The sequence below is a fragment of the Mauremys mutica genome, chromosome 8, assembly GCF_020497125.1.
Source record: "Mauremys mutica isolate MM-2020 ecotype Southern chromosome 8, ASM2049712v1, whole genome shotgun sequence".
In the NCBI taxonomy this organism is placed as follows: Eukaryota; Metazoa; Chordata; order Testudines; family Geoemydidae; genus Mauremys; species Mauremys mutica.
In genome coordinates, this window is record NC_059079.1 from 19,240,768 (window position 1) to 19,257,137 (window position 16,370).

Consider the following 16,370-nt stretch of genomic DNA (forward strand, 5'->3'; position numbering starts at 1 on the left):
TGCTTGAAATAGGAGTTTAATGCTTTTTATGTTTGCCTAATAAAACCATTGAATAAAGGCCTATCAATTAATTTTTAAGAGACACACATCCCCTTATAATTGCTATATCATAATTCATTGTAATGGCAAACATCTCATGGTTTACATACATTCATATACAGAATAATAGCTGTTCTGAGAAAAAAATTACCATAACATCTAGATTGCTCATTTCAGAAATTGACCGATCCAATATCTCTTTGGTAGCCCATTGTTAGACATACCATCAGTTAATTGTAGCGTCTGGTGTCCTTTAGAGTATCAGTGCCATCTGTAAATTCAGCCTCGACTTTTTTTATCTTGAATTCTGAGGCATCACATTGTGCGGTTGGTATACTAATAATTGGATGATTGAAGTTAACAGGTAATGATGCTGGGTGTTCAGATAGCATTGCTTTTTGCTGAGGCTCAGGGCTGTTGTCTGGCACTGCATATGAATTTTTCAGTGATGCTGAAGATCTGTGAGTGCTCCAGAATTCCATAGTATTATCCCATTCTTGGCCTTTCCTACTATCTATGTAATATTCCTTATTATTTAGCTTTATCTCAGCTGATGTTTCTTCCTTGCAAGAAGTTGGTTGAGAACACCTGGCAGGTTTGGATACTTCAGTGATTTCTTCATTGTTCTGACTAGGTGGAGGTTTTTCCTTAAAACAAACCCCAGATAGAATATTCCTTTTGTTTTCCAAATGATCACGTTTCATTGAGATTTTGTGAAATGACTGTGAATTGACATTTGGAAAGTCAGGTATTTTAATAGGTTTTGTTATGGATATATAATCTAGCTGTGACGAATGAGCTAACCTGCCTTTTTTATGAAGCTGGGAGACTGTGGATAGTGGCTTGCTGTAAGAACCGTGAGATTTAGCGACGGTTGCTGCATTCGCTTTAGCAGATTGGTGTGCTGCAGCTTTTGGGTTCACTCCAAGTATAACAAGGCCATCAGGGTTACATTCAGCCCTTGTTGTTGAAACATTCCTGTCTTTTGATGTAAGCTTACTGATTGGTACTTTAACATCATGAAAGCTACCAACTATTTTCTGCACAAAAGTTTTTTCCTTCTGTGAATCTTTTAAGCTCCTACTTTTTCCATCTGGAGATAAAATATGAATATTGATTTTCCGTTTCCCGGATAATGTTCTTTTTAGCTTTTTATTCTCCTTCACAGCTACGTTAAACATACTGTTTTCTTCCTTTCCAACTATGGCAAGGGCATAATCACAGTTGTTTTGTAAAACTGAATTTGGACTTGTTTGTATGTCACCATTTTCCTTTTCTGAGTCATCAGACACTTTATCTCCACGTAAATACAACCACTTCTTCAGAATAAAGTTTTGCATATATCCTTCTTCAGCATAAATGATGGGGTATGTTTCACTCACTTTCTGTAGAAAAAAGAATGGAACTTTAGTTTTCTCCTTTCTTACTGATATAGTTTCTGAGATATTTGCATAAAGAAGTCCAAGAATGTGTTGAAGATGCAGAAGTATATAGGATCAGATCAGATAATACACCTAGATATCACACGAACAGTCACACGGTGCTGATATCCACATGATGCATTGCAGTGCCATATTAATAAACTGTATTCATCGTACATTTTTGACACTTGTTTCTAGCCAAGGTAGAGCGTGAGTATCCATGTACCATACAGAAAACTGTAGAAAAAACAAAAAAGAGATACACAGAGGTCCCAGTGGAAGGAAATACCTCCAGAGTTTTTTGAAATCTTTACATAGGTCTGAAAAAAAATAGCCAATAACTCCAGAAACAGAAAATAACACAGCAAGTTAATTCAGGCTCCAGGGCTAGAGTTCATTCAGGACATGCTTGATACAAGTTAGCCCAAATTCTCAACCCTAGAGAAGTCTGGTCAGACCACAGTGTTCAATTGCCAACATAGAGCACAAATTGCATTTTACTAGGTCTTAAAATTAATCATGAAATCTTAAGCCTTTAAGCATTATAAATGTGTGTGTATTTGTCCTTACTCCTCTTTACGGAGGGACTAGTACCACATCGGTATTCATCAGCAATTCCTCATCTCCTTTCCCATCTGCATGCTAAGCGGGTGCCCTACTCCCTTTCCTTTATCAAAAAAGCCTCTCACCCATTGTTGGGTGCCAGAATGTGCTGCTGCCCACACCTCCCAACCATCTGCAGCCTGCACCACTTTCTCACTCTGTTTGTTGCTAGCTCTAAGCCAGTTCCTCCATGTCACCAGATCCCAAAAATCCTGCTGGTTTGCAAACTGAGCAGGAACTGGCAGTAGATCATGTCAAGTGTGCTGGAAATAGGAACAGAGGAAATGGGATCAGGTTGGCTCCTTCCAAGAGTCCTAATTTACCCCCTTTTTCAGGGGCTAAAAATTGCACTCACTCCCTTCTCTCCAGACAACCTTCAACTGAGAGCCTAGGACACTGGCCAGAAGCTAAGGTGTTAGATGTATGATGTAGGGCAGTGGCTCTCAACCTTTCCAGACTATTGTACCCCTTCCTGGAGTCTGATTTGTCTTCTGTAACCCAAGTTTCACCTCACTTAAAAACTACTTGCTTATAAAATCAAACATAGAAATACAAGTGTCTCAGCACACTATTACTGAAAATGGCTCACTTTCTCATTTTTACCATATAATTATAAAATAAACTGGAATGTAAATCTTGTACTTACATTTCAGCATATAGTATATAGAACAATATAAACAAGTCGTATGACATTTTAGTTTGTACTGACTTTGCTAGTGCTTTTTATGCAGCCTGCTGTAAAACTAGGGAAATATCTAGATGAGTTGATGTACCCTCTGGAAGACCTCTACATATCCTCAGGGGTACATGTATCCCTGGTTCAGGACCACTGATCTAGGGCGGAATCCTGGCAAAATCCCCATTGATTTCACTGGGGCCAGGATTCCACCCCTGCTAAAAGTTACTCTGTATGCATACTATTCCAAATACGGATAATGAAATAGCAAGCTATTATTGTAGGAATCTCAAGTGTTCAGAAGTCTGATCTTATTTCAGAATAGAATATTCTTTTAATAGAAGCATGCACTAGCATACGAGACCCGTTGTAAACTTTACCAAACACAACAGGGACAGTAAACAGGACATTACCACTACCGGCCTGGGAGATTTTGCTTTCAGAGAGCCCACATTGATTATTTTGGCATTTGGTTTTTCCATTTCATCCTCAATAGTCAAGGAGATGAGGTTTTTCTTTTCTTCTGAAGCAGATTTAGACAGGTGAAAATTATTCTTCCTTTCTGTTTCTTCAAGATTAAAAACATCTTCTTTCAGGGGAACTTCATTTCTTAAAATAAAGAAGGCATTGTTAAACAAGTGATGATGCAGATAGCTGCTTGTTACCTGAAACATGTTCAGACAATAATGTTTTAAAAGCAGGTATGGGCATTCAGCTTAGGATATGACAACACTTCATGCTGGAAGTGTAATTCCCACCTCGGGTGGACGTGCGCATACTAGTTTTGATTGAACTGGCATGCTAAAAACAGCAGTGTAGCCACAGTGGATGGGCTAGCCGCCCTGAGTATAATCCTGTCCCAGACCCTTGGAACTTAGCCTGTCCACCCATCTGCACCTCTATGGCTACACTGCTGTTTCTAGTGCACTGCGTTGATCAAAGCTTGCACACCTACATCCACCTGAGCTGGAAATTATACCTCCAGCTGCAGTGCAGACAGCTTTTCCTGAAGGTTTTGCTCATCATGAGAATTGCCAAATATCAGGCTGCAAAAAGGAGAAAGGAATAGGCTTTGTGGATGCGCACAGGCAGTTTCAAAAGAGCTCAGTGCCCAGCAGCGCCCATTGTGATACTGAATGTAGGTGCTGAGCTCTTTTGAAAATCTAGCCCTTTGTTTGTTAACACAGAACTATCTTATACACATATGTCCTTTCCTGATTCAACCTGCTCGTATTGGCGACCCGCAATGCACAATTGTCCTATCATGGGATGCCACTGAGTTCTCCTGGGGGCACAGCTTAATGGGGTCCATTGACCCCTTCCATGGCTCAGGGACATTGTATGTCATGCAATAGGCTCAGCCATTACCTCTAAGGTCCAGCAGGGTCTGGCATGACCATTTGTCCCCATGCTGATTCAAGCAATGAGATGCAGAGCCCTCATGCTAACAACCCCCAGCTCGGATACATTGAGAATGGTATGGCAGACAACTCACTTTAAACATGGGCAGCTGAGGTGACTCACCTAATCTAATTCCTTCTCTGCCTTCCCCTTTAATCAGCAAAGGCTGCCCACCCCTCTGGTACACAGAGCAAAATCAGCTCAACACTTACATGCAATCTGGTCTGAATGGGGTATAACAATGGCTCGACAGTGCACAGCAACACTATGCAACAGCTTAGGAGAGGTGAAGAATACCATAACCAGGTGAAACTGCAGGGGCAACGTAAGTAGGCAGACTGCAATTACTTGAGTTAGAATTTGACCAGAACTTCCAGGTTAATGTCTTTGTCCTTGCAAAAGTGCCATGGGGACCTTTAATGACCAACATGACTTGTCTTTTAAGCTTTACAATAAAAATGGCACTTTAAGCAGCACAGGGCTCCTTAGCACCATCCAGGGGCATTGGTTCAGTATTGATACAGAGGGAAGAGAGCTACCCACTGAATTGCTAGTACCACTTCCTGCTTCTTCATCCTAGGCACTCCTTGAAGTTCTCCACTCCAGCTACTGCCCCAGCCTGACTTTACTTGTCTTGTGAGATCTAACTGGGTAGTAAGGCCAGTCATTGACTATTGGGATGCCACACAGTAGGTCATTCAGAAAGTAATTCAACTTAGATTTGCAGTAATATTTACAGTCTGTCAGTAATTACCTTTCTTTCAGACCATCTAATGGCAAATGGCCATTTACACAGACTCTGATTTTATTGTCTCTCTCTAGCTGTTGAGCAACGAATTTGCCAGCTTCCCCATAAATACTGTATTGCGCTATCTTGTCCCCTGAAAAGACAGTGAGTTTTCGTATGTGATATGAATATGTGCAAATAAGGGAGATAAAAGTTACTTCTCACAGGCTGCTGTTGGAAAATAGTATAGGCGTTGGGTATTATAAAGCACATGGGAGAGCTGCAACAAATCCCATCAGTGGGCTAAACTGCCTGATCCTGGCCTACAGCTTTGCAGAGAGGGTGTCTTATGTTGTCTTCATCTTTGACAGTATGGTGCTGCAGCAATAATACATTCAGCCACAAGGATTCCTTCCTCAGAACAAGAAATTCAAGATGGTAGCAGAAGTGTGACAGGTCACACAGAATTTCCCATCTTAGGGAACATTGCACATTCCTACAGTTACTCACTTTTTTTTTTCTTAAACTGATGTCATAAAAATAAATTAAATAATTAAAGAAAAATGTAAGTTGAACAAGTTAGAATTATGCACATTTAATAGCCCATTTAGGCAGGATGTGTCCTTTTACCCAATTGTCACTGCTAATTTCGCCAAGTAAAACTTTCCTTCTAATTTGAATCTAAGGCAATGCAATGCTACTGGTAAATCTCCATGTATTTTCCTCAACTGTAGCTACATAAGGATTTCACTGATTCTTACCCATCAAAGCTGTTAGAAATGACTCTTCATTCTGACTACTGGCACTTTTAGGAGGGCACCAATGAGAAGTGTCCGTATGGTCAAGAGTAGACGGTAAATGGGCTTGGCTATCTTGCTGACAGAGGACATCCAACTTCAGAACATTTTCAACCTGGATATGAGGAAGTATTTGTACATGTTAACATCATATCATATTTGTAATGAGCCACCATTAAAAATATAACCCTACTATGACAACTTTTAAATTATCTTCATGGTAAATAGTATGTCAGAAACTTTAAATGATCATGCATTTAAAGCAAAAAATCAGAGACGGAATAAATAAAGATTAGAAAGTGTACCATTTGTGGTAAAATGAAAGAGTCCAGTCACTTGAATTATAAATAAGAACACAGGAATTGTTATACCAGATCATTGCATAACCATTTATACTAAGCTCATGACAGAATCTGACTGTCCGATATAAAGTAAGTATGCACAAAATGTGGAACGCTTATACAGATTTTGTAGATTTCATATTTAGAGACAGGTGCTAGGCTCAGATATGTGAGCAAACACTGCCTACCTAAATGAAAAAGAAAAAAAAATCCACAATATTGCTTGTGTGCGTAGTATAAGAATAGCTGTTAAAAAGTCAGTATTTGCCAGTAGATACCCGTAGGATTATAACTGATATTTCCTCTTTTAAGTATAGGGATAAGGTGTGGCAGCTTAGATATCACTGTGTTGTAGCTATTGGCAAAATGTTACGTATTCTTTAACTACATGCTGATACACATCTGAAATTGGAATCTGGCCTTTACCCTGAAGGAAAATCCTTGGGTGTATCAGCATTGTGAAAGCAGGCACTACTTCTTATAGCTCAGAGGGGAAGGAAAAAAATCTGGCTATGTCAGTCAGCCACAAAGGGTTATAATTATGTTGAACAACAAAAACAAAGTTCCACACCTGCCCCTTTTACCTTCTCCCCTGCCCTGTCCCTCACCCCCTTCCCTTGCCTTTTCTTTCCATTTAGCTCATCCCCTCCTAACTAAACCCAACCCCCCCAAAACTGTGAAATTAATATGACAATTATTGCCAGGGGCGGCTCTAGGTATTTTGCTGCCCCAAGCATGGCAGGCAGGCTGCCTTCGGCGGCTTGCCTGCGGGAGGTCCCCGGTCCCACGGATTCGGCGGCAGCCTGTGGGAGGTCCGCCAAAGCTGCGGGACCAGTGGATCCTCCGCAGGTGTGCTGCAGAAGGCAACCTGCCTGCCGCCCTTGCGGCGACCAGCAGAGCGCCCCCCCCCCCCCGTGGCTTGCTGCCCCAGGCACGCGCTTGGAGTGCTGGTGCCTGGAGCCGCCCCTGATTATTGCCATCGCATTGTTCACATCCTGCTTGTGTGTTTTGCCCCTTTCCTCCCACTCTGTCTGTCTTGTCTATTTAGAGTCTAAGCACCTCAGAGGAAGGACCTTCTACTAAGCACCAAGCACAAGACAGCACCATTCTTGGTTGGCCCTTCGGCAACATGATTAATAATAAAAGCTAATTGTTTATTACAAGAAATATTTTGTTTTAGTGCTCAGTAGGAAAAAGACTGATTTTTTCACTTTTTGTTTGCTCCATTGGCATATTTTTTGGCTGTTTGGTCCACCTTAAGATATTTACCTTTACTGTATGCAGCTTGTGTTATATTAATGTGGCGTTCATGCAAGAGAAGCATCTATTCCAGGAATGCCTGTGCCAAGTAGCCCCATAGTCACATGTTCACTCATTTTGTCAGGTTCCATTCCAGCAAAGCATTTTTCAGCACTGATCGCTTCCCTGAGTTTACAGTTGACGTTTATATTGTATGTACATCAAGTTCAGAACTTTCTGCAAGATTGCCTCACCTTGTAGCAATCTTGTTTTAGCATTTATTCTAAATACCCTCAAGTTTGTTATGTTAAATTATACAAAATAAAATGTTTTAATTTTTGCAAAAGGGGACACAGCTCAACGGATGTTGAGGTAGTTTGAAAAAATTATGTGTTTCACTAGAAAAAAATTGTGATCTGTATTTCTTGCAGAAAAAAAGAACTAATTAACTAGCATTTCTAATTTGACCCTCACTATGGTGAGTGATTTTCATGGATATCTAGATTACAACCAGAAAAGGAATTTCTCCTCAGACACCTCCTTCTTCCATACCCAAAAGATGATGTAAACCATCTCAAGAAGAAATTAGTATCGGTTTTAAAGCATGTGTAACTCTGGCTAGAGTTAAGACAGCAATGGAGAGTATTAGTTAGTAGTTTGGGATTAAGATAAGAGTGGAATTTACCTCTGTGTTCCACTTTGGTCTTCTGTGAACTTTTGGTCCAAGGCTAGCAGGTTTTACTTTTTGGTTTAGTTTTAATGAAATAAAATCTTTTAACATGCGCAGATTCTCTATAAAAAAGGATAGATATGAATTTAGGAATAATGTGAAGAGATTATTATAGTGCAGTATTTTAAATTAATAGGTTACATTAGAGGTGAATTAATCATTAAAATAAGCAGCCACATCAAGCAAGGAAACTGCTGAAGAGACAGTGATTGCATGTAATGTTTTGCTCCCTTGCTTGTCCTTTGCAATGATGTAGCAGGTTTACCCGAAAACACTATTTTTTAAACAGAACCGTTCTGACTCATCCACATACAGCACTCCTTTCATCTGTGGTTGTACCAGCACATTCTGAGATTCCGCAGGACATATCTTATAATGCTCAGCGCTGTCTCCAGGAGCAAGGGCTTTTGGGACTTTTCCTAACACAGGGAACTGTATTGTTGGATGAGTTAGGACAGTGGTTCTCAAACTTTTGTATTGGTGGCCCCTTTCAAACAGCAAGCCTCTGAGTGCGACCCCCCTTATAAATTAAAAACACTCTTTAATATATTTAACACAATTATAAATGCTGGATGCAAAGCGGGGTTGGGATGGAGGCTGACAGCTCGCAACCCCCCATGTAATAACCCACAACCTCCTGAGGGGTCCCGAGCCCCAGTTTGAGAACCCCTGAGTTATGAGAACTACTTGAACCAGTGCAGCTGCAACATTTGTGGTTTCCTTTCCACAATGTACTGGTTCGGCCATATCTGAGCTAAAGACCTTCTCCCACATTTACAGTCATCACTTATATCTTAGATGGATGTTACATGTAGATGCAAGGGCCTGTAAGCTCAACGCATCCAAACAAATTGTTTCTTGCAACCATTTTTCTTTTTCTGGAAAAATGCATTTTTCCATCAAATTAACTAACTCTCTCGATGTAAAAACACACCTTTTGGCAGCGAAGACATAGTTTAGTGTAGACGGTGCAATAGTGCTAAAGTCATGCTTTTTGAAATGTGACATCGAATGCCAATCCTTTGCATACAATGTTTTTAAAAATGTCTAAACAAGTTGAAGACCATGTATGTCAGAATCAGCAGTAACCCTGTGTTACGTAAAGAAGTACCTTTCTGATGACATGCTTTAGCTTGCAAGGTATCTGGAGCACTAAATGGCCTTGCAGTTGGTTTGCCAGAGTGACTCTTTCTAGCCGCCAGTCTTGGGGTCACAGATTTAAGCCTGCTAGGACTAAGATCAAAGCTGTACATTTTATAGACATGCACAATCAACATCTGACTAAAAAAAGTTAAACAGGTTGGAAAAGGTAACAGAATTATACAGCAATACTTTGGCTAATATTGCAAAATAAAGGTTGCCCCCCCAAGTGATGAGAAATAATGGTAATAACAAAATTTAGCACTTATTAGTGGTAGCTCTACGTACAAAATGTTAGGTTGGGCCCTATCATTTAGTGTTTTGTGTATTTATGAAGAGGGTTAATCCTGAAAGATGCTGAGCACTTGAACTATGACTGAATTTAATGGGAACAGAAGGTGCCCAGTATAGGCCCTAGTACTTTTGAAATTGCTTCCGTGGAGTGGCTGGCAGTCTAACACAGTCTTGCTGCTTTTGAGCTCCCTATTGTCAGGGGCGGCTCTAGCAATTTCGCCGCCCCAAGCAAGGCGGCAAGCCACGGGGGGGTGCTCTGGCGGTCGCCGGTCCTGTGGCTCCGGTGGACCTCCTGCAGACATGCCTGTGGAGGGTCTGCTGGTCCCGTGGCTCCGGTGGAGCATCCGCAGGCACGCCTGCGGGAGGTCCACCAGAGCTGCGGGACCAGCGGACCCTCCGCAGTCACGCCTGGGGGAGGTCCACCAGAGCCGCCTGCCACCCTCCCGGCGACTGGCAGAGTGCCCCCGCGGCATGCCGCCCCAAGCACGCGCTTGGCATGCTGGGGCCTGGAGCCGGCCCTGCCTAGTGTAATAGGCACTATACAAACTGCAGCAGCTGCCCCATAAGTCTTGAATCTGGAAGAGAATTTCCATTAAATGAACCTTTGTGAATGGTGCTTAAAACTGGAATGGAGGTCAGATTATTTTATTTAATATTATATTTCTGTGGCAGGGGTAGTGTTCAGAGGTACAATGCCTCCAAACTTGAGAGTGTTCAAAGTACTGATTTTGCGCTATCCCTCTTTGCCAAGTAGCAGGGAATAGGTACATAAGAATGTCTGAATGGCTATACTGGGTCAGATCAATGGTCAATCTAGTCCAGAATCCTGTCTCTGACAGTGGCCAGTGCCAGATGCTTCAGAAGGAATGAACAGAACAAAGCAATGTCAAGTGGTCCTTCACTTGTCTAGTTCCAGCTTCTGGCAGTCGGATATTTAAGGACATCCAAACATGGGGTTACATCCCAGACCATCTTGGCTAATAGCCATTGATGGCCCTATCTTCCATTCATTTCTCTAATTCTTTTTTGAACCCAGTTATACTTTTGGCCTTCACAAGATCCCCTGGCAATGAGTTCCACAGGTTGTGTGAAGTACTTCCTTTTGTTTGTTTTAAAACCTGCTGCCTAGTAATTTCATCCCCAGTTCTTTTGTTATGTGAAGGGATAAAAAACACTTCTCTATTCACTTTCTCCACACCACTGATGTTTTTATAGACCTCTTATCAGGACCGGCTTTAGGAAGTGCAGGGCCTGATTAGAATAATTTAAACAGGGCCCCGGCAGGGATGACTCACCTGGCGGTGCTCCGGGTCTTCGCTCCGGGTCTTCCGTGGCACTGAAAGACCCGCCGCCAAAGTGCCGCTGAAGACCCGGAGCACCGCCGGGTGAGTAAAAATTTAAAAAGCGCCTAAGTTAGGTGCTCTTCTTTAGTGCATGGGGCCCGATTCGGGGGAATTGGCCGAAAGCCGGCCCTGTCTATTATAACCTCTCTTATTCATCTCTTTGCTAACCTGTACAGTCCTAGTCTTTTTAATCACTCCCTGTATGGAATCCATTCCATACCCCTGATCATTTTTGTTGCCCTTCTCTGCACATTTTTTTTTGAGATGAGGCAGCAAGAAATGCATGCAGAGCATTCAAGTTGGGTGTACCATGCATTTTATATAGCGGCATTATAGTTTCTGTTTTATTATCTATCCCTTTACTGATCGTTACTAATTTTGTTAGCTTTTTTTTTTTTGGACTGCCATTGCACAGATGTTTTCAGAGAACTATCCATGACGACTCCAAGATCTTTCTTGAGTGTTAACAGCTAATTTAGACCCCATCGCTCTGTATGTATAGCTGAGTTTATGTTTTCCAATGTGCATTACAGTAATTTGCATTTATCAATATTGAATTTCATCTGCCATTTTGTCAACCAATCACCCAGTTTAGTGAGAATTTGTAACTCTTTGCAGTCAGCTTTGGACTAAACTAGGAGTAATTTTGTATTGTCTGCAAATTTTGCCACCTCACTGTTCACCTCTTTTTCAAGATCATTTATGAATATTTATCATGGCACAGGTCCCAGTATTTACCCCAGTATCTACCTCTCCATCATGTGAAACTGACTTTCTACCCTTTTTTTGTATCTTTTAAGCCATTTATGATCCAGGAGAGGGCCTTCCCTCTTACCTCATGACTACTGAGTTTGCTTAAGAGCCTTTGGTGAGGGACCTTGTCAAAGGCTTTCTGAAAGTCCAAATACACTATATCAACTAGATCACCCTTAGCTACATGCTTGTTGACCCCTACAAAGAATTCTAATAGATTGGTGAGGCATGATTTCCCTTTACAAAAAGCTGTGTTGATTCTTCCCAAACATATCATTTTTATTTGTGTGTCTGATAATTCTGTTCTTTACTATAGTTTCAACCACTTTGCTTGGTGCTGAAATTAGGCTTCCCAAAGCCTGTAATTGCCAGGATCACCCATGGACCCTTTTAAAAAAATAGATGTTACATTAGCTACTGTCCAGTTATGTGGTTCAGTGGTTGATTTAAGTGATGGGTTACATACCACAGTTAGTAGTTCTGCAATTTCATATTTGAGTTCCTTCAGAACAATATCATCCGCTCCTGGTGACTTATTACTGGTAAATTTATCATTTTGTTCCAAAACCTCCTCTACTGACACCTTAATCTGGGTCAGTTCCTCAGATTTATCATCTAAAAACAATGGCTCAAGTGGGGGAATCTCTTCCATATCCTTTGTAGTGAAGACCACTACAAAGAATTCATTTAGCTTCTCTGCAATGGCCTTGTATTCCTTGAGTGTTCCTTTAGCACTTTGATCATCCAGTAGCCCCACTGACCAGTTGGCAATCTTCCTGCTTCTGATGCCCTTAAAAAATGTTTGCTGTTAGTCCGTGTCCTTAGCTAGTTGATCTTCAAATTCGTTCTTGGCCTGTCATATACTTTTACTCTTGATTTGCCAGAATTTATGCTCCTTTCTATTTTCCTCACTAGGATTTGACTTCCAATTGCTCATGGACACACACTTGATATAGCACATCAAACCCTGGTATGTAATCACTTTGGAGATCACAGGAAGATTGCATCCTCCGGTGCAGGGGTAAAAGTAACATTTAACACATACCAGTACAGGGGCTGGCTCCGGCCCCTGGAAGGGGTGGGGCCTCAGGCGGAAGGAGCTGGGCTGGGGGTCAGCACCCCCAGCCAGCCCATCTGCACTGCCTGGCCTGCACTGCCTGAGGCTCCAGTGGTGATTTAGAGGGCCCGGGGCTCTGGCCGCTGCAGTGGGGGCTGGAGCTCCGGGCCCTTTTAAATCACCGGCCCCGCCCCCCATCAGCAGCCCGGGGGGGAGGCAAAAGGGGCAATGACGTTAAAGCACTGCCACGGCAGCGCTTTAAGGACCCTGCTTAAAGTGCTGCTGCGGCAGCGCTTTAACATCGGCTGAGTACGGGCTGGTACCGGCGGCCACTTTTTACCGGTATGTCGTACCGGCCCGTACCGCTTACTTTCACCCCTGCTCAGGTGGCAAACGAACTGCCTGCACTTTTCCAGCTTTTTCTTTTGGGATAGGAAAATTTCTAGCATTCAGTCATGTGAATTACTGTTTACACAGCTTCCTGTTTTATGGTGAGGAATCATTTCACTGTAGGAAACAGCACAGAATCCCCTCATTGCAAGGCCTTTCCTAACAATAATACCTTTAACACTAATAATTGTTATTTAAAATGGCTGTAGATTTGGGTAAATCATGCAAACAAGATACTTTTAACAACTCCGATTTAATTGTACTGAGAGTGAACTGATGTAAAAGAGTAATGGTACTTTTACGATATTTATAGCATCTCTAAGTCAAACTAAAATTAACACAAAACATTCTCGTTTGGGGTCACCTTATTTGCTGATGTCTGAAGAGCCGTTCATCTTTTGATAACTGCAGTGCAGGTTTAGGCCTGGAAATATTTACTGTTCTAGCACTGGGTATATCATAATCCTCTTTAAATTCAAATATCAGTGGGGTTGTGACAAATGGCTTTAACTGCAATTTCCCAAGCCCTGGGCTCTGCAACACAAGTGTACATGGCCTTAATTGGTTAGGATTGCAATATACTGATTTCTATTATGTGAAATATTACTAACTTTGTGAACCACCAGCTATTATCTCTTTCTGCAATTAAGCATCTGAATTTAAAGTCAACATGAGTCAAAGCAATACAATCTTGTTTATTTTATTAAAATATCTTTGCCTTGGAAGACACACATCGGGAGCAGAGCTGTTAATAAGAAACTACCATTTTACATAATCACTCAGAGTTTAAATGCACTTTAAAATGTCTTTTTACTTTAACGGCAGTGCAATGCAGTAGTTGAGACAGCTTAGTTAAGTATTTCTGTGATACTGGTTACCCTGACTTTTACTACAGAAGATTTTCCCAAGAAATTAGCTTGCTAGAATTCTGACAACCTACGATTTTTTAAAGAACGCATTCTAAAACCAGACAATGTGGTGGGGGAAGGGGATACATGAAGGGCTGACTCCAGCTTTTTTGCCACCCCAAGTGGCGAAAAGGGGAAAAAAAAAAAAGGCACGATCAGCGGCACTTTGGCGGCTGCTCTACCGCGCTGCTTCATTCTTCGGTGGCAATTTGGCGGCCGGTCCTTCCCTCCGAGAGGGACTGAGGGACCCGCTGCCAAATTCCCGCTGAAGACCCAGATGTGTCACCCTTTTCCATTGGCCGCCCCAAGCACCTGCTTGCTGCGCTGGTGCCTGGAGCCGGCCCAGGGTACATGAGGAAAGGGTGGGGGAGTTGGTCTGCATACACTGGCATTGTGGCAGGTGCATTTACAGGTGCTCTGTGGTGAGATGTTCCATTGGCTTTTTGTCACGGGCCCATCTGAGCCACTGGGGCCTCTCGCAAGGCAAGCACACCTTAATTGTACAGCAGTAAACTGATATTTAACTCAAGATGGCTACCTGGGCTTTAAATCCTGTAACATAACACGATCTTTTACTTGTTCACCCAGACCTGGGCCCCTGGAACTTGGCAGGTCAGGTCAGAAAAATAAGCAAAAGTTAACTTCTAAAAACAAGTCCAACCCACTGCTGCTTTATAATAGAGATTTCATTACTCTTTAAAAAACAAACTACTACTGTGGTTATATTATTCATGCATCAAAACTTAGCACCTGCCAAGTGTTCTCATCCTTAAAGTGTTCATGGCAGCATCACACCCCAGATTGTGGAGGTGACCCCAACCATTGGGTGCTGTGAGGATTTTCACGCTGTTTGGCTGTTTTTAGGCAGCCACCCACATGCCATGTAGCCCTCAGCCTGTTTCCAATCACAGCCACACCACGCAGCTGCCTGTGGCACAACCATCTTGGTTGTAGCCCAAGCCCCGCACAGTTCCTTTCACACAGGGAGACTGGAGACCTGCACAGCTGCCATGGGCAAGAATGGGGGGCTGGTGCCCATGGCAAGTGAGGGAGGATGTGGGGGGCGGGGGCTTGCCTGACATGTGGAGGGTCTGGGCTATTTCTCTTTGGCAACAATTACTCTGCAAATCCAAATCCAAATAATTTTTTTTTAAATAAAATGCATGTGGACTCAGAGGCACATGATTGGCCTCCCAAGGCCACATGGTCAGAAAAGCAGCCATTAGCGTGGGGTGCATCTGAGGTTATGCCAGCGGGGGTAGGGGTTCTTTTCAAAATGCTCACTTCTCACTGAGATGCACAAAAACACTGCAGCCCGCAGCTTCAAAAGATCATGCCTGCTGGGCTCTGACTGGCTTCTGCCTGCTCCCGAATCTTTTAGCTGCTGGAGGACCAATTTTCATTGGTTCTGCCAGCAGCTGATCCTGGGGGGCTTCTCTAGGCCACTCGTGGAGGACTAAACTTCTTTGGGCAGTACACCAAAGACAGGGCCTCCAGCAGGGGGTGCCAAATGCTTGGTACTCCCTGTCGCACTTCTAATGTTCTTTTCTCAGCTGCCAGCTCGGGCGACCAGACAGCAAGTTTGAAAAATCGGGACAGGGGATGGGGGGGTAATAGGACCCTATATAAGAAAAAGACCCCAAAATCAGGACTGTCCCTATAAAATCGGGACATCTGGTCACTCTACTGCCAGATGATCTGCTCACTTTATCAGTATTCCTTTGTTGCCTGGAGTAATCATCAGTCAGACATAAATCAGTCTCTCCCTCTCCCATCTCTCTCATCCCTCTACCTTAGATATTTATTATATGGTGCAAGTCATGATAGTGTGTAGGTGCTGGCATAACTCAAGAAAGAGTTCTTTCAAAGCTGACAACGGGTGTGTCTATCTTTGATATGATTTCGATTTGCTCCATACTTACTTCAACTTTTGCATGTTTGGCCAGTCTTTTGCGTGAATATTGTTCCAGAGAATAAAGTTTTCCTAAGAGTCTCTGGGTCATTTTTCTTTAATTAAATTCCTAAAATAAAATATAATAAAATAAATAATTATAATAATGAAATAATGATTTTAGAAAAATTGGTGCTTTCATGCTACAAACTTTGAAAAACGCTTTGTGGAGCACCAGTAACTTTGTGGTAATGTCATGGAAAACAATCTGTGGATCACAACACCGTCCCATCACTTTGGTAAGGGTCATGTTATCCCATAGCAGGAAAAACCTGGGGAGAGGTTAGGAGTTTCCTTCTCATTCCATAAAAGTGGATGAGGAACAGAGGCAGGGGTTGGCCCTTCCTGTATTTTATGAGATCAACCACAGATTTCGGGGCACAGAGAAGTCTAGGCACAGCTGCCCTTAAAGCCTCTCCCTTAATGCTGCTATTGGATGCCTCCCCAGAGGCAGTCACAGAAGGTACTCAGGAATTAACTGCCGAGCTGTATTAGCTCCTGATTGGATTTCCAGTGTGAAATCTGCTGGGGAGAATGTGGTAAATAGCCAAAGACATTAA

General features: G+C 42.5%; 1 protein-coding gene across 4 annotated transcripts in view; it reads right to left on the minus strand.

Annotated features, from left to right (window-relative positions):
• C8H1orf141 (chromosome 8 C1orf141 homolog) overlaps positions 1-16,370 on the minus strand; it is a 127,284-nt gene continuing 110,914 nt past the window's right edge. For all 4 annotated transcript variants that reach the window (XM_045027693.1, XM_045027692.1, XM_045027690.1 and 1 more), the window contains exons 3-10: positions 15,782-15,880; positions 13,316-13,485; positions 9,086-9,207; positions 7,930-8,036; positions 5,629-5,779; positions 4,895-5,021; positions 3,153-3,348; positions 1-1,424 (exon numbers count right to left, since the gene is read on the minus strand). In XM_045027693.1, the coding sequence (XP_044883628.1) occupies positions 270-1,424; positions 3,153-3,348; positions 4,895-5,021; positions 5,629-5,779; positions 7,930-8,036; positions 9,086-9,207; positions 13,316-13,485; positions 15,782-15,862 (2,109 nt within the window). In that variant the 5' untranslated portion in view covers positions 15,863-15,880 and the 3' untranslated portion in view covers positions 1-269. The remainder of the gene's footprint in view (positions 1,425-3,152; positions 3,349-4,894; positions 5,022-5,628; positions 5,780-7,929; positions 8,037-9,085; positions 9,208-13,315; positions 13,486-15,781; positions 15,881-16,370) is intronic.